At 53.9% G+C, this 26,904-nt stretch overlaps 1 protein-coding gene across 2 annotated transcripts in view; it reads left to right on the top strand.

The window, feature by feature from the left end:
- Positions 1-22,579, top strand: part of PLOD1 (procollagen-lysine,2-oxoglutarate 5-dioxygenase 1) — a 28,098-nt gene extending 5,519 nt beyond the window's left edge. For both annotated transcript variants that reach the window (XM_089901099.1, XM_022598493.2), the window contains 18 exons: positions 1,378-1,469; positions 2,891-3,024; positions 3,472-3,635; positions 4,758-4,870; positions 6,661-6,724; positions 8,032-8,129; positions 8,996-9,097; positions 9,672-9,803; positions 11,286-11,407; positions 13,343-13,447; positions 13,895-14,020; positions 14,308-14,449; positions 15,059-15,172; positions 15,835-15,900; positions 16,550-16,654; positions 17,882-18,028; positions 18,798-18,923; positions 20,355-22,579. In XM_089901099.1, the coding sequence (XP_089757225.1) occupies positions 1,378-1,469; positions 2,891-3,024; positions 3,472-3,635; positions 4,758-4,870; positions 6,661-6,724; positions 8,032-8,129; positions 8,996-9,097; positions 9,672-9,803; positions 11,286-11,407; positions 13,343-13,447; positions 13,895-14,020; positions 14,308-14,449; positions 15,059-15,172; positions 15,835-15,900; positions 16,550-16,654; positions 17,882-18,028; positions 18,798-18,923; positions 20,355-20,510 (2,108 nt within the window). In that variant the 3' untranslated portion in view covers positions 20,511-22,579. The remainder of the gene's footprint in view (positions 1-1,377; positions 1,470-2,890; positions 3,025-3,471; positions 3,636-4,757; positions 4,871-6,660; positions 6,725-8,031; positions 8,130-8,995; positions 9,098-9,671; positions 9,804-11,285; positions 11,408-13,342; positions 13,448-13,894; positions 14,021-14,307; positions 14,450-15,058; positions 15,173-15,834; positions 15,901-16,549; positions 16,655-17,881; positions 18,029-18,797; positions 18,924-20,354) is intronic.
- The last annotated feature ends 4,325 nt before the right edge of the window (positions 22,580-26,904 follow it).

Genomic DNA, 26,904 nt, shown 5'->3' with positions numbered 1-26,904 from the left:
TAAGACCTGGACCCCAGGGAAGTAAGGCTCACTTAGTGAAACAATGATGGGCGCTGCAAAGTGGGGTCCTGCCCTCTGCCCAGAGAGAGGTCAGGAGAAATCCAAGAAGGCTTCATAGAGGTGGTGGCAGGGAAGAAGTATCACTGGCCCTGGGACCTGGAGGAAGGTTAGAGAAAGAGCAGAGAGAGGGAGCCCTAGCAGGAGGGAGGAGCCCAGCCAGGAGGAGGGCCCACTCAATGGAGGGAATGAGTGTGCCACCAGGCCAATCAACGGGGGCCTTGAATGCCAGAGCAAGGCGTTTGCCTCTCAGTAATAAGCACCAATAATAGCTTAGTGTGTGCCAGTATCCCAACAAGGATTTTACAGGCCTGATCTCATTTAATTAGTCCAGCAGCCCTGGGAAGTAGGTACTACTACTATCCCTATTTTACAAGGGGGAAACCAGCTCAGAAGGGTCAAGGACTTTCCCGAGGTTGCACAGTTGGTAAGGAGCAGAGCTAGGAGCCTAACCAGGCCAGCTACAGGGAATTTTTGTTTGTTTGTTTCTCCTGTGCAGCGTGGCATGTGGGATTTCAGGTCCCCGACCAGGGATTGAACCAGGGCCTCAGCAGTGAAAGCCCGAAATCCTAACCACTAGGCCACCAGGGGACTCCCAGAGCCTTCACTTCTCGTAGAACACAGCCTCAAAGTATGGTCTGGGAGGTGCTTCTTCACGGCTCCCAGAAATGGCATCTGGGAGTGTTTTCAGCAGGTTCTGTTGCAGAGGTGAAGCCACACTACAGAGCCCAGAGAGGTCCCTTGTTAAAAAGGTAGCATAGCCACTCTGGCCAAAGGCCAGGATTTCAAGTCAGTTTCCACTGCAGGCCAGCTCTTATTGGTTCTCACAGTGTTGGGAGAATCCAAGGCCAAGTGAGGCTCAGCAAGAAAGTCTGTTGGGATTGATTAGCAATGTCTGCCCTGAGTGCGGGCATGGAGAGCTGTGATTGTTGCCAGGCTAATGTCTGATATTGGCCAGAGAGGTCCTCCTGTTGTTCAGCATTCAGAGCAAATCCTTTCCTCTGCTCCTAAATCCAGAGAGACCCAGTCTCACAATGCAAGGTGCAGACACCTCTGCTCTGGGTACTTCCTGCCACATTGGTCAGTTACCAGATGAACGGAGCCCTGAAGGAGAATTGGGAGACCCAGGTTATGTCCCAGCTCTGTCATTAACCAGCTGAGTAATCTTAGGTGTGTCTCTTCCTATCTGGGCCCTGGGCCCTTGTCTATAATGGGTTGACATGAAGATACGTCCTGTGGGATTTGACACATCCTGCTGGGCATGGTCATCCGTTCCTGCTGTCACCTCTCTTCATCCTTCATTCCCTTCTCTGTCCCTAGACAACCTTTTGGTCCTCACGGTGGCCACAAAGGAGACCGAGGGGTTCCTACGCTTCAAGCGCTCAGCTCAGTTCTTCAACTACAAGATCCAGGTAAGGGGCTCCCCAGGTGAGGCAGGGATAGCCGAGGGGTGGTGGGAGAGTCCAGGAGCTGGATGTCTGCCTTTCCCAAACTGACTTGGGCCCAAAGGGAAATCTTCTGGAAAAGTAAGATGGGAAGAACATAAGCAAAGTCTAGGAGATGCTGGAGATAGAGGGTGTGTGGAAGGTGAGACTCGAGAGGTATGTGGGCGTACTCATGTTAGTGCATAAGACTCACCTGGGGACCTGTGGCTAGTTTAGAGGGTAGGGCCTGGGGATCAGCATTTCCACAAGGCCTCCCAGGTGATTTGGGGATGCCCTTGTCTGGATATCTTACCTGTATAAACACTGCTGTAAAGAAGCACAAGCTAACGCCATGTCCATTGGTGGCATGGATTTCATGTCCTGTGCATGCAGTCTGTGGGGCTGAGCCCTGCAGGGAGAGATTCCTCCATTTCACTGAGTGTGCTGAGTGCCTCCTTGTGTCAGGTGCCGTGGTTGGCATTGGGGACAGAATGATGGACGAGACAGACCAGGGCACTGCCTACACAGCTTGCCTACACAGCTTAGTGGCTTTAAGCCAGAAAGAAAGTGTATTAGTTTGTGGCTTCCCTGGTGGCGCAGTGGTTAAGAATTTGCCTGCCAATGGAGGGGACAGGGGTTCGAGCCCTAGTCCAGGAAGATCCCACATGCCGAGGAGCAACTAAGCCCATGCGCCACAACTACTGGAGCCTGCGCACCTAGAGCCCATGCTTCGCAACAAGAGAAGCCACTGCAATGAGAAGCCCGCGCACCACAATGAAGAGTAGCCCCCGCTCACCACAATTAGAGAAAGCCCGTGTGCAGGAACAAAGACCCAATGCAGCCAAAAATAAATAAATAAAATAAATAAAAATTTTAAAATTCATTATAAGAAAGTGTATTAGTTTACATAAATGGGGCTTGAGGCAGCGGGTTGCTTCAGGCATAGCTGGATCTAGGAGTTCAAGCAGCATGGTAAGGGCCTTGTCTTTCCATCTCTAGGCCCTGTTTGTTTTCATTTGCAGACATGCTCTCTCTACATGGTAGCAGGATGACCACCAGCCATAGACCCACATGCCCCAGCTTCACAACCTCAGCAGAACAAGACAACCTTTCCTTACTTTTAACAGAACAGTCCCAGGGAAGACTCTGATAGGCCCTACTTGGGCTACATGCTCAAACTCATGGCTCTGGGAGAGGTGGGAGACTCTGATTGGCCAGCCATGGTCACATGACCACACCAGGAGCCTGCTCAGCCCCACATATGTCTTAGAATGGTTTCCCACGGGGAGGGGAGGAGGTGCTGGACACAGACAGAAGCACAGATGTGCACTGCCCAGGTGGGGTTGGAAATTGAGCTGGCCAGATCTTTTCTTTACCAAAAGCTCATGTTAAGGGGCCTTTCTCTGCAGGCGCTGGGGCTGGGGGAGGACTGGCATGGGGAGAAGGAGATGTCGGCAGGTGGAGGGCTGAAGGTTCGACTACTGAAGAAAGCCTTGGAGAAGCACGCAGACAAGGAGAACCTGGTCATTCTCTTCACAGACAGGTAGGCAGCTGAGAGGTAGAGGAATATTCTAGAATGAGGTCCTGCCAGGACATCAGGGATGAGGGGGGTTACTCTAGCTAAGGTTGCCTGCAGTTTTAAGGGGTCTGTGAACCCCAGAAAAGACCCATGTCCACTCTTGGTGAAAAGATGGGTGGGGGCGCCTGCCCAGGTATGGTGAGCTATGCTTTGAGTGTGAGATGGGCACAGATTATGGGGACCACGTCTCTGCCCAGGAAGGGGGTGGAAACGTGGTGGGCAGGGGCAAAGGCAACAGAGCAGATCTATTTCCCAGACGTGGCCTGGGGCTGGCGTGGGAGGAGGGGGGGAGCCTTGATCCCTGGTCTCCTCCTGCCTGTACCCTCCTGAGCCCCTGCCTCCCTCTCCCCCGCCCCTTCTCCTCCCTGTTCACCTCTGCCCTGCCCTGTCTTCTCCCGGCTCTGGCCATAGCTACGACGTGGTGTTTGCCTCGGGGCCCCGAGAGCTCCTGAAGAAGTTCCGGCAGGCCAGGAGCCAGGTGGTCTTCTCTGCCGAGGAGCTCATCTACCCAGACCGCAGGCTGGAGGCCAAGTACCCGGTGGTATCTGACGGCAAGAGGTTCCTGGGCTCTGGAGGTGAGGGGCCCGGGTGCGGAGTGTGTGGCAGGCTGGGCAGGCTCCAGAGGGGTCCGTCTGCTGCCTGGGTGCGGATCCCCCCTGGCTTGACATCCCATGCGGATGGCTCACGGGTCCTGAATGCAGAATGACCTCAGTAGCACTCCTGATTTTTTAACCCTTAAATCAGCTTCTCTGCAATCTTCCTTGTCTCATTCAATAGCCCCCCATCTGCACAGGGCAAAACAGGGAGTCGGGAGTCACCCCTGATTCCTCCCTTGCCTTCCCGCACCTTAGTCCATCAGCAGGTCACACCACTTCCAGTTCAAAAGATCCCTGGAATCTGCCCTCTCATGTCCACGCCCCTTGCCGCTGCCTCATGGGGCCCCTGGCATAGGCAGTAGTCTCCTAACTGCTCTGCCAGCCTCCACCCTCGTGCCTTCCAGTCCATCCTCCACCCAGCAGCCGGATGCGAGTCTGCACACATCACTCAGTGACGTCCTACTGCACGGAGAATAAAATCCATATTTTATTCTGGATTCCTCTGTCCAGCCAAGGAAGGGGGATGCGCCCCCAGGGACCACGTTTCCCCATTGGCCAAGAGAGTTAGCACAGTCCAGATGGCCTGGCCCTGGCCCAGGGGTAGAGGTGTCCCCTAGGGCAGGGCCCTCGCTGGCTGCCCACCTTCTCCTTTTTCTCTTCCCTTCTCACCAGTCTGCACTGTAGCCTGGGGGCTGTGTGGGCCTTACCCTCTAAGCCGTCCTATACTGTGTGACCTTGGCTCAGCCTCTGCCCTTCTCTGGGTCAAGTTTCTCAGATAACTTCTCAGATAAAAGGGGCTCCAAGCCTATGCCCCACCAGCCCTGCTCTCCTGGGCTTCTGGTCTAATTCATTTATTCACCACCTGTGTGGTGCCCAGGACCTGAGCTGGTGCTCAGTGGGAACTTGTCACCAAGTGGCATTAACTGGCAGGCTGTTTCCAACCTGTAGACATAACCTCTTCTCAATCCAGGAGGGCTTCTGAGAGGAGGCGGGGCTTATGGGTAAGGAAGAGGGAGGTGGATGAGAGGGGAGGCTGGGAAGAGGCCCCTGGCTTAGAGGCCGGAAGCTAAGTGTCTGTCTCTGTGTGTCCCCCACCCCCAGGCTTCATCGGTTATGCCCCCAACCTCAGCAAACTGGTGGCCGAGTGGGAGGGTCAGGACAGTGACAGTGACCAGCTCTTTTACACCAAGATCTTCTTGGACCCGGAGAAGAGGGTAAGAGGCAGTGGGTGGGACTGTGGGATCTTGATGCTGGATTCCCCCAGACCAGGCGGCACTGGGAGCAGCCCCTGCCCCCCAGGTCTGAGCCCCTGGGTTGGGCATTGACACTCCATTTATCTATTCTTCAATTCACTCATTTTTTTCAGCAGGTATTTATTGAGTGCCTGTGGTGTGTGAGACACTGTCAGGTGTAGGGCAGGGATATGGCAATGAACAAGACAGTTGGGGTCTCTGCCCTCGTGGACCTTCAAGCTGGGGACACAAGGAATTTACAGCCTCATGTCAGGTGGTGAGGATGGTCATGAAAGGAACTGACAGGCTGAGCTGCCCCTGCCCAACCCTACCTGGAGGGTTTCTAGGGGGCTGATGTGATCTTGGCTGGACCTGGGCCCCAGAAGCTAGGCCTCTCAGCCTGTCTCAAGGCAGGGATCATTGGGGAATTCCCTGGTGGTCCAGGGGTTAGGACTCTGAACTTTCATTGCCGAGGGTGCGGGTTCAATCCCTGGTTGGGGAACTAAGATTCCTCAAGCCACGTGGCAAGGCCAAGAAAAGAAAAGCAGAGATCTTTGAGGGGAATGGAGGCAGTAGAACTGGGCCAGTGTAGCCCCAAAGCCAGCCGGTGTCCTCTGGGCAGGCAGGAAATTTAGGGAGCCCTTGAGGGGCGTCAGTATTCCTGGATTCTTCCCTGCTTACCCGCCCAACCCCTGTTTTTTCTGTGCTGCGTGATGTAGGGTAACTCACTTTCCCTCTTTGGGCCTCGATTTTGGTTATCCATGAAATAATGAAATGAAGCAATTGGACTTGTGCAGTGGAAACTATGAACTTGATCTTTAGTTAGCTCAGTCCTTCCTCCTCCTTCCCCTTTGCCTCCAGTGACATTGCTAGCAGAAGCCCATGGTCTAAAACAAAACAGTGGAGCTGTTCTCTGTGGGATGACGGCTGAGCCTAGAGTGTCACTTGGCCTGGCCTAGGGCTCCATGAGACACAGTCAGATCTCAAAGAGGCAGCATTATGCAGTGAACGTGGACCTCAGGGCCAGGCTGCCAGGCTCAGATGCCAGCTTAGCCAATTACTAAGTGTGTGACCTTGAGCAAGTTATCCAACCTCTCTGTGCCTTGTTTGTTTGTTTTTTAAAATTTTTATTTATTTATTTACTTACTTATTTGGCTGCGTTGGGTCTTCGCTGCTGCACACGGGCTCTCTCTAGTTGCGGCGAGCGGGGGCTACCCTTCGTTGCGGTGCGCAGGCGTCTCATTGCCGTGGCTTCTCTTATTGTGGAGCACGGGCTCTAGGCACGTGGGCTCCAGTAGTTGTGGCACGCGGGCTCAGTAGTTGTGGCTTGTGGGCTCTAGAGCGCAGGCTCAGTAGTTGTGGCGCGCGGGCTTAGTTGCTCCGCGACATGTGGGATCTTCAAGGGTGTTGTGTGGATTAAATTAATGTACATATAATACTTAGGATGTGATTGGCACATAGTAAAGTGCTAAACAAGCATTTGTTATTACTATGGTTGTTGTTGTAGTTGAGCCAGCTGTTTCCTTGGATTCCTTCCAGTTCTGAGAGTCCCTGCTTCTCTGTGAATAGAGCCACTAGACTAGTAGATCCCAGGGTCTTGGCCACTGGCTGGCCTTCCCAAGGCTCCCAGCTGCCCTGATGTGACAGGGCAAAGTGGGTGTGGGGAAAGGAAGTGGCAGAAGTGGGAGGACAGATTCCCCACACTGGGTGATGGAGCCTTGTCCTCTGCCAGGGCCTGTCCCTGCTGCAGCCTGGTGCCCTCTTTCCTGCAGGAGGGGATCAATATCACCCTGGACCACCGTTGCCGTATCTTCCAGAATCTGGATGGAGCCTTGGGTGAGCAACCCTGACAGGGAGGGGGATCCTGAGAGGAGTGGTAAGGAGATGAGGATTCCAGGCAGGGCCTGAGCCGAGGAGGTTCCTCTTGGGTTGTTGTGCTGGGATGTCGCCCACCTCATCCCCAGGTCCCCAGAGACCACCTGGATGTCCTCTGGGGGCAGAGCTGTGTCTCTCTAGGGGTGGTGAAAGGAGGGCTAAGAAGTCATTCCAGAGAGCCTGCCGGACACCAGGGCTCAGCCTGGTAGGAGCTGGGTTATGCACTCAGAGGGTAAGACCTGCATAACTGGTCTTTAGAAGTGAGCCTGCTTCACCTCCTTCCCCCGCCCTCCCACCTCCCAGGTGAAGACTTCCTGGGCTGGGGGCAGGGAGTTGATGGATGACTTCAGAAGCAGAGAGGCCACTTGGCCCTTGAAACCACAAATGCTCTTGGCCTGGTCCTGTCGGTGGCTGGTGATGACATTGCTTTGCCACTATCTTGCTGGGTGACCTCAGGCAAGACATACACACACACCCCTCAGGCCTCAGTTTTCCCATGCTTAGAAAAGAGAATTTGGACCAGATCATTGATTGGTGATTTAATGGGGTAAATGGACCCCTTTGAGAATCTGAGGAGAGCTCCGGCTCCCCTCCCAGGGAGGTGCAGAAGCATTGCACTCTTTGGCCTGTGGGTTCTGGGAGTTTGTGAACCTATGTTAAGAAGCTGGGTCCAGACCACCTCTTAGGTGGATCGGGAGCTTGCACAGAGGGGCTCCCATCACATGATCACCTACCACAAAAGGCCTCCCAGCCCGGCATCTTCTCAGGCCTCTGGGAAAAGGCCCTTCTGCCTTTTATAACTGTCAGGCAAGGCAGCGTCCTACCCGCTGTCTTACGTGCGGACTGACCAGGTCAGAGCTAGGGTATTGGGACCCTATTGCAGGGGCTTTCTCCACCGGGACAGGATCTGTCCCTGCCCGACCCAGGCCTCCCTGCTGGTTGAACTGCACCTGGAGCTGGGATGTTTCAGGTCTTTGCTTGCTCCCATCCTCTGCTTCTGGCTCTAGTAAGTAATCACAACAAACAGTAGGGGTTGCCATGGATTCCATGCTTACCACATGCCAGGCGTGGTGCTAAGTACTCTCAGGACACGGAATCCTCCCACTCTAACCCCCATTTTACAGATGAGGAAACTGAGGCTCAGAGAGGTGAAGTGACTAGCCCAGGGCCTGACTGGGGGAGGCTTCGGATTCTAGCCCATCCTGTCAGCCCTGGAGCTTGGCCTGTAGGCCTGATGCTGGACAGGTCTCTGCTTTCTGCCCCCACAGATGAGGTGGTGCTCAAGTTTGAAATGGGCCAAGTGAGAGCAAGGAACCTGGCTTACGACACCCTCCCAGTCCTGATTCATGGCAATGGGCCTACCAAGGTAGGGAGGGGCCCCAGCTCCCGGGGGGGAGAGTGGGATGGGTGTCCAGAATCCCAATTGTGCTCCCACTGTGACACCACAGCTTCTCCCTGGGGTCAGGGCCACCCACCTGGGACCCACTCATTGCCTCTGACCTCACATCTGAGTTCAGTGTGGTGCCTTCTCTCCTTACTGTGGTGGTTGGTGATGCCCTGTCCATCTCTGCTGGACCACAAAGGAGGCTCCTGTCCGTATCCAGGCCCAGACTGGGCTGCCCTGAGTCATCTGTACTCTGCCACTCCCGGGCAGGCTTGTTTCTACATTCAACAAACATCGATTGAATGTTTGTAGCAGGGCCTGAGGACCCGCCAGCCCTGAACAGGACAGACTGTTCCCTGTGCTCTCAGAGCTACAGAAGGGGCGGGGGAGCAGGCCAGACCCAACTGGCCCCTGGGGAACGGGCCCCTGGATCACAGCACATTTCTTGGAGTGTGGTCCTTGACCACCCTCGTCAGAATCACGTGGACGGAGGGGAAGGAGAGGGTGTTCAAATGCAGATTTCCTGATGCCACCCAAGAGCTGCTCATTTGGAATGTCTGCAGGGGTGGGGCTCAGGAATCTGCATTTTACAAGCTCCCAGGAGATCCAAAGATGAAGAAGCACCAGAGCGCTGAGTCCTCCCTTGGCCCTCCCTCAGAGCAGCTTTGGTGATCTCCAGGGGAACGGACATGCTCTCCAAGTCCCACCCCAAATAAAGCCACATTTCTGTCCCCTTAGGGGAGGCTGGGGTGCAGGCCCACAAGGGGCCCAGGGAGATGTGCCTTGTTGGTTGGAGGGGGCGGGGGGTGCTGAGCCTGTTTCCTCTCAGACCCCTCGTCTCCCCACAGCTGCAGCTGAACTACCTGGGCAACTACATCCCACGCTTCTGGACCTTTGAGACGGGATGTGCTGTGTGTGATGAGGGCCTGCGCAGCCTCAAGGGCATCGGGGTGAGGCTGCTGGACCCCGGGGTTCCGTCCCTCGGGGAGGGGAGGATGGTGGATTCTGGAGACTCTGTTGTCTTTGGTGGGAGGTAAAGGGGTCACCTCCCTGTCTGGGGTTCCATCCTCCCCCGCCTCACCTATGCACCTCCTCCTGGAAACCTTCTCAAACTACACGCTCCAGCTTCCCCCAGATGCCTACGTTCCGGTTTCTTCTGCCTGGTCCTTCGGGTACTCCTGCAGCCTTCTCCCCATCCCACGAAACTTACTCCTCATTTAAGGCCCACCTCAGACCCCATGCCAGCCAAGCCCTCCCGACGGCGTGCCGTCAACCTGTCCTCGCTCCAAGTCTGGGCTCACGCTGCTCTCGTCCCCGGCAGGGACAGCCTCCTGCTGCTTCCCTGCCAGTCCCTGCCTCTGCCATCTGCACATCCTGCTTGGAGCGCCCCGTCCCAGGCCCCTTTCCTGCTAAGTCCGCAAGCGTCTGCCTGTGGCTCCAGATCCCTCAGGCCATCCTCGGGGCTCAGCGGTGGCGCAGTGGCTGGACATCGCCGGACTCTTGTGCCGCCCTCTCCCCATGCAGGATGAAGCTCTGCCCACGGTCCTGGTTGGTGTGTTCATCGAACAGCCCACGCCGTTCCTGTCCCTGTTCTTCCAGCGTCTCCTGCGCCTCCACTACCCCCGGAAACGGCTGTGGCTTTTCATTCACAGCCATGTGAGTAGCAGGCACTTGGTGGGGTCGCCGTGTGGCTTGGGTCAAGGGCTCAGCCTCACAAGACGCCCTGAGACCTCTGAGGAAGTGACTGAACGAGGGTTGTCTGGGCCAAACGGAAGTGGGCAGTGGGCTGTATCCCCAGTTGCTGGGTTCACTCTGGAGTCAGACTGGCCGGGTTTGAACCCCAATATCACTGCTTATATTAGCTGTGTGACCTTGGGCATGTTATTCAACCTCTCTGGGCTTCAGTTTTCTCATCTCTTAGGTCTATTAGATAGGGATAATGTTAGAGCAGGCCACGTAGAATTCCTGCAAGGGTTAAACAAGTTGCATAGTAGGTGCTCTCAGCTGATGTCATTGTCATTGTTTCCCTTCCTGGTCCAGTCTGTCTTTCCTGATTTGACCTGGTGATGGTCAAATTGGTTTTCATTCTTTGAGTACCTTCTGAGGAATCGGGGAGGGCCTGGAGGCCTGCTACTTTGTGGCTCGCAGGGCTAGCTCCCTCCCTTGCCTGCCTCTCCTTCCCAGCCAGATAAAGTCCCACCTCTCAGCTTTTGCTGAGGGAAGCCAGATACGCTCTCCAAATTCTACCTGCTGTTTAGCCTCCTTGCCTTCCCTAGAGTCTTCTCAGCTGCCCCGTCTAGGGCCACCCCTTTCCGAGACCTCTCGGCCCTGACTGTCTGCACCCCACCCCCAGGGACCTGTGGTCCCCCACTCAGCTCAGCTCTGCGTGGGTCACAGACATTCATTCAACTGTGCCACCTGCAAACAGGACGAGGGTGTAGGCCCTGCCCTTGGGAGGCTCCCAGCTTCCCTGGAGACATCAAACCTCACACGCATGAACTGTGACTTTGTATAGAAAAAGAGAACTGTTCCAGGCAGTCTTTGAGGACCTACTTTGTGCTCTGCCTTGTTGAGTCCTTGCAGTGACCCCGTGAGGGAGGCATGATCGCCCTCCCATTTTACAGAGGAGGAAACTGAAGCTGAGACGGGTGAAGTGACTTGTCCAAGTTCATGCAGCGAATCGGAGCAGAGCTGGGTTTCTCTCTGAACCCTGGGTTTGTTTCTAAACACCCTGCTCCTTCCGCTTCCCGGTGCAGGGGCTCCAGGTATAAACTGTTTTTCCGAGTGCACTTTGAAGATCGCCTGGAGCATTTTATAGCAAAGCAGACCCCCCTGGGCCACACCCTGGCCCAGCAGAATCAGCGACTATGGGTGTGTGGCTTGTGGGGTGAGGGGCACTGTCCTGGTGACAGAGGCTCTTAAGAGGCCTGTGGGCCTGGCCTGGTCAGAGGAGGATGGTCCAAGGATGGCCAGGAAGGGCACTCCAGGCAGAAGGTCTGGCGTGGGCAGAGTTCTGGGGATAGGAAAGCAGATGGCCAGGGATGCTCCAGGAATGATGGAGAGCAGCCTGCAGTAACAGAAGGTGCTGTGGTCCCTGGGGTGAAGCCTCATCCTCACCCTCCATCCCCTCACCCCCAGGAGCAGCAACATAAGACTCAGGTGGAGCAGTTCCTGGCAGAGCATGGCAGCGAGTACCTGTCTGTGAAACTGCTGGGCCCCGAGGTGCGGGTGGCGAACGCGGACGCCAGGAACATGGGCGTGTGAGTTGGGGGTCGCGGCAGAGGGGCTGCAGTATCAGGAGCACCAGGCGGGGAGACAGGTTCAGAAGGCTGTGTGGTCTCCAGCAAGTCCTGCCCCTCTCTGGGCCTCAATGTTCCCATCTCTCAAATGGGGAAATAGTTGAGCCAACCTCGGTGCTCCTGGGAGGGGCTGAGCACTGTCAATTGGATTCAGGAAGCAAATGAGAGAAAGAGGAAGGACTGGAGGCCCAGAGTAGATAAATGCTGACAATAGAGAAACAATCTCTGATTTTTTTTTCCTTTATCATTAAAACAAACAAGTAATTTGTGTTGACTATAAAAGAATTAGAAAGTCCAGATCCGAGACTGGCAAATGTTTTATAAAGGACTAGCTAGTAAATCTGTGTAAATATGGCTTTGTGGGCTCAGCCGTGACCACTCAGCCCGGCTATTGGAGCATGAATGAGCGTGGCAGTGCTCCAATAACATTTTATTTATCAACACTGAAATTTGAATTTCATAGGATTTTCACATGACTTCTTTTGATTTTTGTTTTCCCCAACCATTTAAAAATGTAAAACTGTTCTTACAGAGTTGTGGGATGGGGTGGGGAGGGATGGATTGGGGGTTTGGGATTAGCAGATGCAAGCTATTATCTATAAGATGGATAAACAACAAGGTCCTGCGGCTTCCCTGGTGGCGCAGTGGTTGAGAGTCCGCCTGCCGATGCAGGGGACACGGGTTCATGCCCCGGTCCGGGAAGATCCCACATGCTGCGGAGCGGCTGGGCCTGTGAGCCATGCCCGCTGAGCCTGCGCGTCCGGAGCCTGTGCTCCGCAACGGGAGAGGCCACAACAGTGAGAGGCCCGCCTACTGCAAAACAAACAAACAAAAACAACAAGGTCCTACTGTATAGCACAGGGAACTATATTCAATATCCTGCAATAAACCATAATGGAAAAGAATATGAAAAAGAATGTGTGTGTATATATATATATATATATATATATATATAACTGAATCACTTTGCCGTACAGCAGAAATTAACACAACATTGTAAATCAACTATACTTCAATAAAATAAGTTAAAAAAAACACAACAAACCGTTCTTAGCTCATGAGCTAACCAGGCAGTGGGCTAGATTTGGACTGTGGCCCGTAGTTTGCTGAGCCCGGCACCAGATAAACAAAAAAAACATAGATTTTTTTTTTTTTATGTAACTATTGTTGACTTACAATATTGTGTTAATTTCAGGTGTACAGCTTCAGATTCTTTTCCATTATAGGTTATTATAAGATATCGAATATCGTTCTCTGTGCTGGAGAGTAAATCCTTATTTTTTATTTTATATGTAGTGGTTTGTATCTGTTAATCCCATACTCCTAATCTATCTCTCCCCCTCCGCTTTCCCCTTTGGTAACCATAAGTTTGTTTTCTATGTCTGTGAGTCTATTTCTGTTTTGTAAATAAGTTGGTTTGTATTACTTTTTTAGAATCCATGCATAAGTGATATCACATTTGTCTTTCTCTGTCTGACTTACTTTACTTAGTATGAGATTTTTAAGGCTTTGGGTACAAGTTGTCAAACTCTCCTCCAGAAAGGCAGAAACAGTTTACCCACAGCCCCGGGCAGTGTAGGCACCTGTCTGTGGGCCTGCTCTCGCCAGTAGCAAGGTTTTCAGGGCACTAGACACCACTTGCCAGGCTCTGGGCCTTGTCTTGACAGCTCCGTAGCCCAGGGGTTGGGTCTTAGAGTTGGGAGGGACCTGGAGGTGGCTGGTCCCAACCTGCAGCAGGGCCGGCCTGAGCTCCCTAAAGACCCTTGGCTGGTACCTGGTGATCGTAGATATGGGCAATGGTTGGGGACTGCAGCCTGGGGGTAGCTCTGGGATCCTGGATGGGGAGGCTGGTGCCAGAACCCTGTCCCCGCTGACCCTGTGTCCCCCTCCCTGCAGGGACTTGTGCCGGCAGGACCGTGGCTGCACCTACTACTTCAGCATAGATGCCGATGTGGCCCTGACCGAGCCCAAAACCCTGCAGCTGCTAATCGAACAGAACAAGTGAGGCTTGGGTGGGCTGTGCCTGCTGGAAAAGCAGGCCCTCGGACCCAGGGCTCACGATGTCCCTGGGCCTGGGCCTGGGCCTGGGCCTGGGCCTGGGGTGGGAGCCCCTCCCCTGTCTTTCTCCTCCTCCCCCGCCTTGGCCTCACCTATGACCCCAGGCTTTTCCCAGCCTGGCTACCTTGGTCTAGGACGTTCCCCACCTCCCGGCCACAAGCCCCAGCCTCACCCCCCCACTCCCATCCTCCCAACCCCCCCCCCCCCCGCAGCCTTTCCTGGCTGCCCTGTGGGAGGGAGCTGGCACCAGATGGGCCAGACCCAGCTCCAGGCCCTACCCTAGGGAGGTGTTTGCAGGGTGAAGGCACTCTCCCTCCCCTTCCCCATACCTGGGTCTGCCCCAACCTCCCCGTGGCAGAGGGACTCCCTCTGAGGTGCTTCCTTCCCTAGGAATGTCATCGCCCCGTTAATGACCCGCCACGGGAGGCTGTGGTCGAACTTCTGGGGGACACTGAGTGCAGATGGCTACTACGCCCGCTCCGAGGACTACGTGGACATTGTGCAGGGGCGGCGTGTGTGAGTACCTGCAGGATGGGGGGCACCCTCATCTCTTTCCCTCCCCAGTATTCCTGTCCTGTTGCTCTCAAATTCCTGTTTAACTGAAGAAAGGAAGACTGCAGTCAGACACACAGAAGGACTTTCTGATTGTTATCCTGGGCCCATGTGCCCAGGGTAGGGGAATCAAATCACCACCATCGTGCCCTCCCAGCCTGTGACTGCCCCTTTCTTCCTCCCCCTGACCCCCAGACTATGACCCCTCGCCATCGCCTGTGGCCCCCTCCATCTTCCTTTCTTTCCTTTAGCGGCGTCTGGAACGTGCCCTACATCTCAAACATCTACCTGATCAAGGGCAGTGCCCTGCGGGCTGAGCTGCAGGAGATGGACCTATTCCACCACAGCAAGCTGGACCCGGACATGGCCTTCTGTGCCAACATCCGGCAGCAGGTTAGCCCGGGCTGAGCAGTCAGAAGAGGCCCTGTTGACAGGGAAGATGGGCCACCTTGTCACCATAGGCCCTGCAGCTTCTGAGATCCCAGCAGGGCTGCTTCAAGGCTGCCAGGCCCTGGTGGGGGCACTTGGGGCCCCGGGCATGAGGGCTGGTCCTCGGGATCTGCAGGATCATTTTTTTCACACCACCTCTTTTATTTACATTTTCGACAGAGCCTAAAGAAAACTTTCTACCTAAAACTTTCCACCTTTACTCCAAGTAATGTGCCCGAGATGCCCTTACCCTATCCCCATGCCCCACCCAATATTATTATGTGGTTATTTTAAAGACTATAACGGCAGGGTAATGTTTCCCCTGTGCCCACAACTAACTCCAGGATCAGAACACCATCCTTTTCTTTTGCACATTCATTCTTTCATTCCTGTTCAGTCCTCCAGGAAGTCTTCCTTGATTGCATCCCCAGTGTCAGGCCTCATCCAGGCACTGGGGAGATGAGGTGAACTCAAATTCGGTGGGCAGAGGAGGCTGTAGTTGTGCCCCCACCCCACCCCTGGGGGCGTGCAGGGGAGAGGGAGGGTCTCTTCCATCCGGCCCGTTCTCCCCAGGATGTGTTCCTGTTCCTGACCAACCGGCACGCCTTCGGCCACCTGCTGTCCCTGGACAGCTACCAAACCACCCACCTCCATAACGACCTCTGGGAGGTGTTCAGCAACCCCGAGGTGAGGCCCTTCGTGGGTGGGCAGGGGTGGGAGCAGAGGAGACCCCAGTGATCCTGTGGCCTGAGGAGGCTCCCTCTCACAGCCTGACCTTGGCTGGGACCCCAAGCCACCCCCACTCCCGCCGCCTCCCTCTGCCCCAGGGGGCTTGTTGGGCAGGATTTCAGTGGGGAGAGGAGAATATCTCCAGAGGCAGCACCGTCTGGTGGAGGAGGGACCGGGAGTCAGAGGCCGAGGTTTGTGGTCCATCAGCTGTGACTTAGTTGAGCCTCTCCACCTTTGGGGCCTCGGTTATCTTAGCTCTAAAATGGGTGTACTGTCCCAGCCTGTCTCACCTCTGAGGGTGTTGTGATGACAGCATCCCTAGACGTTGCAAGCTTGTGGCTGATGTGGGCACATGTACATACCTGCAGGCAGACCTGTACACACACACACACGTGTACACGCACATGCAGACACCCCCTCCTGCAGGCACACTTGTGGGCCCATCAGCTCACATGACCCAGTGGCACAGACACATACCGGCTCCCCACCCCCCCCGCCCCACCCCCCAGGGGACTTGCGGGGCAGAACTCCATCTTGGAGCAGTGCATGCGGTGGAACAAGGGGTGAGCCCGAGCTGGCCCAGGCAGGCCCGAGAACCCCACCTCTCCCACTCCCCACAGGACTGGAAGGAGAAGTACATCCACGAGAACTACACCAAGGCCCTGGCAGGGAAGATGGTGGAGATGGTAAGGACTGGAGGCCGTTTGGGAACAAAGCTGCTGGATTCACATCCGGCATCTGCTGCAGGGAGGGGGACAGACAGCAGAGGAACAAAGCCGGCTGACCTGGGCGGGGAGAAGGCACCTTTCTATGCTCTGGCACTGCTTGGAGTGAGGGAAGGGACAGTGGGATGGGCCCCCTCCTCTTGTGGGCACTTTCCAACTGGAGTCTGCAGGGGCCTGGGGGTGCCTGACGCTTCCTCCCTGGCCTGAACAAGAAAGAAGACAATATCCCCAAATGTGGTCTCAACTGTGGACCGTGGGCCTAGGATGAGAAACAAATGCTTCTCTGCTTCTCCCGGAGCCTGCGGGCCTCTGCTCCCTGGGGGCACTGGGGATACGCACGTCCCTTTCCTGGCCCTGGCCCTGGCTGCTCTTGGCTGAGAAGGGCCAGCTCTGAGCTCTGCTTCCTTCTCCCTTCAGCAGCTCACTGAGCCCCTGCTCCCTGGGGCCGCTGGTGGGGACATGGAGGGCCCACAGACTGGAGTGTGTGGGACCGGGCATAGACCACATGATGGGCCTTGCCTGCGGTGGGTTCTGCAGAGGGCCATGGGGGCAGGGGGAGAATGCGGTGACGCCACTCTGGACCCTGTGACCGAGTCCCCGCCCTCCCCAGCCTTGCCCAGACGTCTACTGGTTCCCCATCTTCACGGAGACGGCCTGTGATGAGCTGGTGGGAGAAATGGAGCACTATGGCCAGTGGTCTCTGGGAGATAACAAGGTAGGGGTCCCAGGCGCCTGGACCACGGCTGATGGGGGCCGCCCCTCCCGCCATGCCTGCCCTCTGGGCTCTTTTCCTGGCAAGCCAGCCAAGCTCTCTGGGACTCTTGGAGATGGGGGCACTGGCAGGAGGGCCTGCAGGTACTGAGGAGTAGAGGGATTGAGAAATGGGATGGGGTGTTGGTCCTCAAGCTGCCACTGCCGCTGGGTGACTTTGAGCTACCTTAAGCTTAAATGGCAGGTTTTCCAGTTCCTGGTTTCTCATTAGAATGATGTAGCTTCCTTCCCCAGATGAGGCGTGGATGGAGATGGGGGAGGAATGAGCAAGTGTGGGACGCAGAAGAATTAGGAAGCGACAGCAGTGCCAAGTTCACCAGACAGCAGAAGCAAGGGGCATGGTGGATGTGACAGGCTGTGCACTCCCTGAAGGAGGGATTCATACCTGCACCCATCTTGGAAAGTTCAGGAACCATTTTTAAAGGCACATGAGCCCCTGGGCCTCTGTGCCTCAGAGACCAGCTAACCTTTGGGCTGGCAGCTTGAGTAAGCAGTGGCTCTGGTCACTGCCGAACCTACATGCTTAGTGGCACAGCTCATCTGCAGAACCCAGTAACTCGTGTAGCCCGTGTGTGAGGTCTGGTGAACCCTTGTGCTCCACTGACCGGGCCAGCCCTGGGATGCTAGTGCCCCAGCTAACTGTGGCCTTCTGCATCGGTTTCCTGTGCTGTGTAACAAATCACCACAAAGTTTATCAGCTTAAAACAACACGCATTTATTATCTCCCAGTTTCTGTGGGTCGGGAGTCCGGCTCAGGGCCTCACAAGGCTGCAGTCATGGTATCAGCCGGGATTGGGGTCTCATCTGAGGCCTGGGGTCCTTTTCCAAGCTCATGTGGCAGAACTCATTTCTTTGCAGCTGTAGAATTTCAGGCAGCTTGCTCCTTCCAGGCCAGTAGGACACAGAGTCTCCCTCTTCAAGATCCTCCTTGAAGGGCCCACCCAGGATGAGTTCCTTTTTGATTAACCCAAAGTCAATAGACTGCTTACATTAATTACATCTGCTCATCCCCTTCACTTCTGTCCTGTAACCTAACCTTATCCCATCGGGTTCACAGGTCAAAGGGAGGGGATTAGACAGAGCCTGTACACCAGGGGGCTGGAATTCCAGCGGGGTGGCAGGGAGCCCATCTTAGAGTTCTGCTTACCACACTCTCCTTGGTCACTTCCAGGACAACCGCATCCAGGGTGGCTACGAAAACGTGCCGACCATAGACATCCACATGAACCAGATCAACTTTGAGCGGGAGTGGCACAAGTTCCTGGTGGAGTACATCGCCCCCATGACGGAGAAACTCTACCCGGGCTACTACACCAGGGTGGGCGTGCCTGGGGTGCAGCCAGGATGAGGGCTTGGGGTGGAGTGGCTAGGGCTTGTGGGGAGGAGGGTGTTCCTGGCTCGGGGGAGAAGTGATGGAATATTTGGTCTCCAGGAGTGAAGTCTCCTCCCATCCGGTGTGAGGCAGGGCCCCGGGAGGCATCTAGGGTAATGGAAGGCCACTGGGCCTCTAGCGTCTGACTCACTCCTTTGCATCTTTCTCTGTGTACTTAAATCCTGCCTCAGTGACTCCTATATTAGCCCACCAAACAAGCCCCCAGTTAGCTGGCCAGCGTGCCCATTCCTTCAGCTCCTCCGTCGTGTGTCTTTTGACTGCCTCTTTGGCTTTTGCACTCCTTCTCTCAGTCACCTCCTCTTTAAATGGTTTTCTCCAAATACCTGCTTTGAGTGTGCCTGGGCCTTACCCTCAAGGAATCACCAGCCAGAACGGGTCGTGAGGATTAAGTTCATTTCCTCCCTTCTTTTTCTCCCCTCCTGTCCTCTCCATCCTCTCTTTCTCCCTCTCTTCCCTCCTTTCCTCCATGTCCTCCCCTTCCTTCCCTTTCCTTCTTTTCCTTCCCTTCCTCCCCACATTTTAACTGAGAACCTTTTCTGTGCCATGCACTGGAGAACACAGCATAAACGGACCTGCTCTCCCGGCCAACGTTCCAGCGATTGGATGAGGGGTCCCTTCTATGCACCCCTGCCTTTCCCGGCCTTCGGGGGCCTCTCTCTAACTCCACTTCTCTTGTCCCACTTCCTCGACGCAGGCCCAGTTCGACCTGGCCTTTGTTGTCCGCTACAAGCCTGACGAGCAGCCCTCCCTGATGCCACACCATGACGCCTCCACCTTCACCATTAACATTGCCCTGAACCGGGCTGGGGTGGATTACGAGGTGAGGGCAGGCCAGGGGGAGGGCTGGCTGGGGAGTACTCACAGCGTGGTCGGGCAGAGGGGCCCAGGGTATGCCGGTGCCAGGGAACCCGAGAGACAGGGTTCCAGGTCCATGGAGACGGCTTCTTGGAAGGGGTGGGTTCAGAGCACAATTTGGTGGGAGGGAGAAGGCTTTAGACATAATAGAGCAGCGGCACAGGAGGACCAGGACCAGACTGCCTGATCCTGGGTCCTGCCTCTCCCCTCACCAGCTCTCTGTAACATATAACCAGGCACGTTTCTTAGCATCTCAGTTTCCTCACGTCTTAGATGGGAAAACCTAGAGGGGCCCCCATAGAATGGTGAGAATTAAATGAGTTCATCCAGGTAATTGCTTACATGGACCCATAATGAGTACTCAAGGAATGATAGCTACTAGTAATCAAAAGCTTAGGGTTTTCATCATTCTTGAAAGTAAGATGCAGCTTTGGGAATGACAGGACAGAGTTAGTGCAGGTGCGGGGCACAAGCTAGAGGCCAGAAGGGAGGGCTGAGGAAACCAGGAAGACGTGAGGGTTTCGAAGGAGCAGTTGAGGGCCTCAGGGCCCCAGGGAAGGCCTCTAGGTGTGATCAACTAGGGAGCCAGCCATTCATTCATTCATTGACTCCTTAAGCTACTGTTTTCTAAGAGCTTTTTGGGACTCAGTCCTGAGCAGGCACTGTGAAGGACACCCATAAAAACACCTATCATTTTTTTGAGAGTTTACAATGTATCAAGGTTCTCATAGGGGATGATGTTGCCCCCCTCCCTGGGGGGGACATTGGTAATACCTGAAGTTGTCACAACTATGGGGGTGCTACTGGCATCTAGTGGGTAGAGGCCAGGAATGCCCAGGACACCCCCCGTAAGAAAGAATTATCTGGCCCATGGTGGTGATAGCTGTACAGCAGTGTGAAAGTACTTAATACCACTGTACACTTAAAAATGATTATGATGGTAAAGTTTATGTTATGTGTATCTATCCCAATTAAAAAAAAAACAAAAAACGGGGGGCAGAATTATCTGGCCCAGAATGTCCGTAGTGCTGAGGTTGAGAAACTGAGCCCTAAGCTCTTACTTGTATCATCTCATTTAATTCTTACCACTCTGTACAGTTTGATGCCCATTTTCCAGAAGGGGAAACTGAGGTTCAGGTTGGTCACAGAGTTAGTTGGCACTGCCCAGTGCTGCCTACCTGCAAGGCCAGCGCTCTGGATCCCTTGCTCTTTGCTGAGTGTCTTCCTTAGGCAGCTCATGGCCATCGCTCTGCAAGGCATCCCCAGGCAGGCTGTGCTGAGAACCCCTTGGCTGTGATGGCTCAGATGGGAGAATGGGGGTAGTAGGGGAAGGGCCCAGCGTCCCATTGGGGAACTGGTGCTTCCTGTTGGGGAACTGACACCTCCTGTCTCCCAGGGCGGAGGCTGTCGGTTCCTGCGCTACAACTGCTCCGTCCGAGCCCCACGGAAGGGCTGGACTCTCATGCACCCCGGGCGACTCACGCACTACCACGAGGGGCTCCCCACCACCAAAGGCACCCGCTACATCGCAGTCTCCTTCGTCGATCCCTAATTGGCCCGGCCCGGCCACCACAGACCTTTTCCTCTTTGTCAACAACCGCTGCCCAGCAGCCTCTGGGACCTCAGGGTCCCAGGGAACCAGATCCAGCCTCCAGGCTCCTGGCCTCTCATTGCTCTTGGAGCCGCCATCCGAGAAACTGGGCCACAGGCTAGAGGCAGAGCACGCCTCCTTGGCCGGGACTTTCCTGGTGCTCTGGACACAGCCCCGGGAGAAACTGTTCACTTTCACTGCTTTGTAGCAACTCGTCCTTTCCCATCCCTCTTCCTGAAAAACCCAGTCCCACTTCCTCTGCTTCTTCCAAGGGGCAACACTTGAGCAGAAGAGGGGCTGACCCAGCTGCCCAGAGAGACTCTCGGGGTGAGAAGCCACGCCCCAGAGCTTCTCCCTGGCAGAGCTGCAGCCCCGAGGACTTCTGCTTCAAGCTTCAGGGTTGACACCGAGACCTGGACCAGACTCAAGTCCCCACCCTGACCGTGGGACTGCTGAAGCCCCATCCTCCCTGGCTCCTATCATGAGAGCAAAACTCTGTCCCTTGGAGACGGTGACTCAGAAAACCTCCTGGGAGACAGGAAATGCACGGATGCCACAGCTCCATCCTCTACTTGACCTTTTCTGGGGGCGCAGACCAGGGAGTGGTATGTCCAGACACTGCACTGCGTCACCCTGTTCTGAATGCCTCCAGAGAGGGACAGACAGAAACAGGAGAGTTTCTACTAAAGGTCATTCAAACCACTGAGTGGGAGATGCTGGGGTGGGTGGGTGTCTGCAGGGAGAAACTTTAACAGCTCACGATTGGCAAGGAAGGCCGGCCGTGGGTGACTTGGCATATTGGGTCAGGCAGATTGGGTGACTTGTGTTTCTCACACTCAGTCACATGTGATCTCCACGTCCTTTGTATATTCCATAAATCCTCCGTATAAGCCAGGCACTGCTACCTGGGGCACACTGTGTCATCTCTTAAGATCTGAATCTGGTGTCACCCTCCTCCAAAGCCTTTGCTGACCACCCTTCTTGCAAACATGAATGTCAGGGAACAGTGAACTTCTGCCCCACCATACCCTGGGCAGATTCGTAGCACCAATAACACTTCAGGGCATTTATTATTAATAAGCAGTAACCTCTATCCATCCCTGCTCTGGGCTGGGCATCGTGCATGTCAGGCCGGCTCAGCACGCAGTCCTCTGGGGTAGGGGCTAGCATCACCTTTTTATAGATGAGGAAATGTAGGCTTGGAGAAGCCAAGTGATTGGCCTAAAGTCACACAAGTGCTAAGGACAGGGATTTGAATATGATTTCAGCAGAAATCTGGTCCCTGCCCCCCCGCCCCGCCCCAGGCATCCTGTAATCAGTGGTGAGGACAAAAAACCAAATGCAGTTCACTGTGGACCCGGTGTGGACGGGTGTGATAAGTGCCACAATGGTTGTAAGAACTGCTGTGGGGAACAGGAGGGACCAGCAGCGTGTGTAATAATGCTTCTCACCTGAGGTGATTTTGCCCCCAAGGGCATTTGGCAATGTCTGAAGGGATTTGGGGTTGTCACACCCTGGGAAGGGGGGTGGAATGCTGCTGGCACTAGTGAGTAGGGGCCGGGGACGCTCCTAAACACCCTGCAAGGCATCCCTGCCCCCCAACAAAGAATTACCCAGCCCCAAATATCAGTAGTGCTAGGCTGAGAAGCCTGCTAGCAGATGCCATTTAAGCTGGGCCTTGGAGGGGAAGGAGGTATCCAATAGGCAGAGACACTCTTTAGGTCAAGGGCTAGAGCCGGGAAGGCACAGGTGGGATCTGAGAAGCAGGTTGGCTCGTGTGGGTGGGGTGGAGGGGGTCAGATTGCAAAACCCATTTTCCCCGGCTAAAGAGAGTTGGACTTAATTTAATTGGAGTCATTCAGGGGGTTTGCATATATATACTAAAGATACGTTTTTTAAAAAAATTTTTTTTAATTGAAGTATAATTGATTTACAATGTTTCAGGTATATAGCAAAGTGATTCAGTTATATGTATATTCTTTTCCATTATAGGTTACTACAAGATATTGAATATAGTTCCCTGTGCTATACATTAGGTCTTTGTTGCTTATCTATTTTATTTACAGTAGTTGTGTACGTGTTAATCCCAAATCCCTAATTTATCCCTCCCCTCTAAAGATAAGTTTTTGTGTTTAAAAAACCCATGGTGACGGGCTTCCCTGGTGGCGCAGTGGTTGAGAGTCCGCCTAACGATGCAGGGGACACGGGTTCGTGCCCCCGTCCGGGAAGATCCCACATGCCGCGGAGCGGCTGGGCCTGAGAGCCATGGCCGCTGAGCCTGCGCGTCCGGAGCCTGTGCTCCGCAACGGGAGAGGCCACAACAGTGAGAGGCCCGTGTACCGCAAAAAAAAACAACATGGTAAAAAAAAAAAAAAAAAAAAAAAAAACAACATGGTGAATTCAAACAGTGCAAATCTTAATCTCTTTCCCATCTCTCACCCCTGGCTTCCCAGTTCTCCCCAGAAGTGACCATCCCTAATCAGCTTCTTGGGTGTCCTTTCTGAGATGGTCTGTGCTATACGTGTGTGTGTGTGTGTGTGTGTGTGTGTGTGTCTTAGGGTTGTTTTTCATTGTTATCCTTTTCCTGATTATAAATGCAATTCATGTCCACCGTGGAAAAGTTCATCAAAATAGAAATAGGTAATGTGGAAAAGATGTCCTGTGAATGCACCGCACCCCTGCCCTGCAGCCCCACAATCACACTGCCAGCCAAGCTAGGGGAGCCTTGTTATTGGAGGCCTCACAGCTTGAGGCAGTGCTTCGGAGAGAAAGCAGGGTGCTGGGTGGACGGTCATACTAGAGGCTGGGGATGGATTCCAAGGCTCCTGCAGCAGCCCAGGCAAGTGGCCAGCGCCTAGGCCAGAGCTCGCAGGAGGGAACGGGCAGGACAGATGTTCAAGGGGGAGAACATCCAGGCCTCCTAACTTGGGCAAGATTCTGCCGAAGAAGGGAAATGGAATTCACTTCGTGCCCTTGGAGTATTGACAGTCCCCTTAGGGAGGCCAGGGAGCTTGGAGGAGGAAAACAGACAGCTGCTCTACAAAGCAGCAAGTACAGGCCCCCGTGTGTGCCACATCCAGAGGCCTGGCCACACCCTGAGGCAAGGCCTGAGTGTGGCCTCACAGTCTGGGGTCTGACTCTTAGGATGCGAGGCTACTAACTCACTTAGCACAGAAAGGGCGGGACAGCTACCTCTGACCAACCTCACTGGTAACTGATAAGCTGGTTGGTCCAGAAGCTAACGATTTGCCTCTTGAGGTGTCCGCAGGCAAGATTCTACCATGGTTATAAAGCAGTGCAGTCCAGTAGGAATAAAGTTGGCCTTCCTTATCCAAATACGTATTTAGACGTGGAGGAGCTGTTCTATGTCATTTTATATAAGGGACCTGAGCACTGAAGGATTTTGGTGTTCCAGGAGGGTCCTGGAACCAATCCCCTGCGGATACCAAGGTACAACTGAATAATGTGAACCATAAATCCTAGTGTAGAGGAAAAACTCTATTGTTTTTCCTTATACTCCACACAATACTCCACTTAATGACACTTCTGGTCACCAAATGTGTCTGGGTTTTTCCCACACCAAGCAGTCCTCCCAATTCTGAGTGAAAACAGAAAGGCTGTCTTGGGGATAGCATCAGATCCCATAGGTTAAGGGCTCAGTCCCACAAGACCGTCCCCACTTCAAATGCCAATTGCAAGTCCAGGTTGTCACCTGTGCTTCTGATGAACCATTTATAAATTTCAGATTCCCATGAGACCCTCCTGAAGTTTGATTAATTTACTAGAGTGGCTCAGAGAACTCAGGGAAACAGTTTACTTACTAGATTACTAGTTTATTATAAAGGGATACCACTTAGGAACAGCTAGATGGAAGAGATGCAGAGGACAAGGCATGTGGGAAGGAGTGAGGAGTTTCCATGCTCTTTCTTTTCTTTTTTTATAAACTTATTTATTTATTTTTGGCTGCATTGGGTCTTTGTTGCTGCGCGTGGGCTTTCTCTAGTTGCAGCGAGCAGGGGCTACTCTTCGTTGCGGTGCTCAGGCTTCTCATTGCAGTGGCTTCTCTTGTTGCGGAGCACGGGCTGTAGGCGCGCGGGCTTCAGTAGTTGTGGCACGTGGGCTCAGTAGTTGTGGCTCGTGGGCTCTGGAGCGCAGGCTCAGTAGTTGTGGCGCACGGGCTTAGCTGCTCCGCGGCATGTGGGATCTTCCCGGACCAGGGCTCAAACCCGTGTCGCTTGCACTGGCAGGCAGATTCTTAACCACTGCGCCACCAGGGAAGCCCGCCATGCTCTTTCTGGGCACGCCACCCTCCCAGCACCCCCACTTGTTTACCAGCCTGGAAGCTCTCTGGACCATAGTTCAGGGCTTTTTATGAGGACTTCATTACATAGGTGTTAAAACAGGCAGGTAAGGGGCTTCCCTGGTGGCGCAGTGGTTGAGAGTCCACCTGCCGATGCAGGGGACACGGGTTCGTGCCCCGGTCTGGGAAGATCCCACATGCGGCGGAGCGGCTGGGGCCGTGAGCCATGGCCGCTGAGCCTGCATGTCCGCAGCCTGTGCTCCGCAATGGGAGAGGCCACAGCGGTGAGAGGCCAGCGTACCATAAAAAAAAAAAAAAAAAAAAACAGGCAGGTAGGGCTTCCCTGGTGGTGCAGTGGTTAAGAATCTGCCTGCCAATGCAGGGGACATGGGCTTGAGCCCTGGTCTGGGAAGATCCCACATGCCATGGAGCAACTGAGCCCAAGCACCACAACTACTGAAGCCCATGCCCCTAGAGCCCGTGCTCCACAACAAGAGAAGCCACCGCAATAGAAGCCCACGCACCGCAACGAAGAGTAGCTCCTGCTGGCCGCAACTAGCGAAAGCCCACACGCAGCAACGAAGACCCAACGCAGCCAAAAATAAAATTAATTAATTAATTATTTTTTAAAAAATACATCAAAAAACAGGCAGGTAGCTAGATGTGAGCAGAGAAAGGGGAGCACAGGCCAGATGGCAGGAAACCATGCATCTTGGGGTTCACAGGCAGACAGAGAAAAGCAGGAACCTCCAGACTGACAGGAAAGCACATATCCTGGGGTGGCAGACAAAGAAAGGTGGGAAAAGGTGGGAATCTCCGGTGTCCAGATGTAACCTTTTGCTCATTATGCTCTCATTACAATAAAAATTAGCCTTGCAGATAAGAAATACCCATCATACACTGGCGCCACGACACTTCCAATCAAGGGTTAAATAAGGACAAAAATCCCTCCTCCCCTCGGGAAGGTGGAGCTGGAATGAAAATCAGGGAACACGACCCCCAAGCCTTCCTTCTGCAATGAATATTCCGCCCCACATAACCGACTTGCCAAGAAAACTCGGGGCAGCTACTCACCTGTCTGCCCGCTCTCCCTTTGAGAGAGTACTTTTGCTTAAATAAATACTCAATTTACTTTCTTGACCTCCCTGTCTCACCTCTGAATTCTTTCTGCCATGGACAAGAACCTTTCCTTCACTGAGAATATAGGCATGGTTGATTAAATCATCGGCCATTAGTGATCAAGTCAATCTCCAACTCCTCTCTCAGGAGGTTGAGAGGGGTGGTGAGGCTGAAAGTTGCAACCCTCTAATCACGTGGTTGGGTTCCCCTGGCAACCAGCCCCCATCTTTAGGAGTTTTCCAAAAGTTGTCTCACTAACACAAACTCAGTTGTGGTTGAAAGGTGTGAATAACAAAAAGACACTCATTTCGCCTTTATTTGAATAGATCTGAAGCTGTTTCAGAAACTGAGGACAAAACTAAATATTATGACAAAAGATGCCCCTATGGCTCTTATATAGGTAATTACCAGGGCTTTAGGAGCTCTGCCAGGCACAGTAGACAAAGACCAAATATATAGTTCTTATTATAAACCACAATATCACAGCGAGCCACTTATGTAATTTTAGATTTTTTAGTAGCCACATTTTAAACAGTAAAATGGACAGGTGAAATTCATTTTAGTAATATATATATTTTAACCCAATTTATCCAAAATACTATCATTTTACAATACAAAAATATCAATGAGATTGTTTACATTCCTTTTCTTACCGAGTCTTACACATCTCAGTGTGCACTGGCCACATTCCAGGAGCTCGTAGCACACATGGCTGGGGGGTACCATAGCTGAGAGCGCAGGCTTGGAGCCTTCCCTGCTGTTGTTGAGGCCATCAGGAGTCTGTTTATTGCGGTGTCCCAGTGCCTGGCACATAAGGAGGCCTAGTAAGCTGCCATATGTGAGCTGGGGTAATCTCCCCTCTGAGCCACCTGGGACCGCTGTGAAAGTCAAAACGATGTATGTTAGGTAGCTTGCTCAGGGACTGTTGCTGTTCTT

This window comes from Delphinapterus leucas, chromosome 1, assembly GCF_059928025.1.
Source record: "Delphinapterus leucas isolate spDelLeu-1000000601 "Yukka" chromosome 1, BTC_Dleu_Yukka2, whole genome shotgun sequence".
In the NCBI taxonomy this organism is placed as follows: domain Eukaryota; kingdom Metazoa; phylum Chordata; class Mammalia; order Artiodactyla; family Monodontidae; genus Delphinapterus; species Delphinapterus leucas.
The sequence above is the reverse complement of the archived record's forward strand: the minus strand, read 5'-3'. Positions and strand labels throughout refer to the sequence as shown.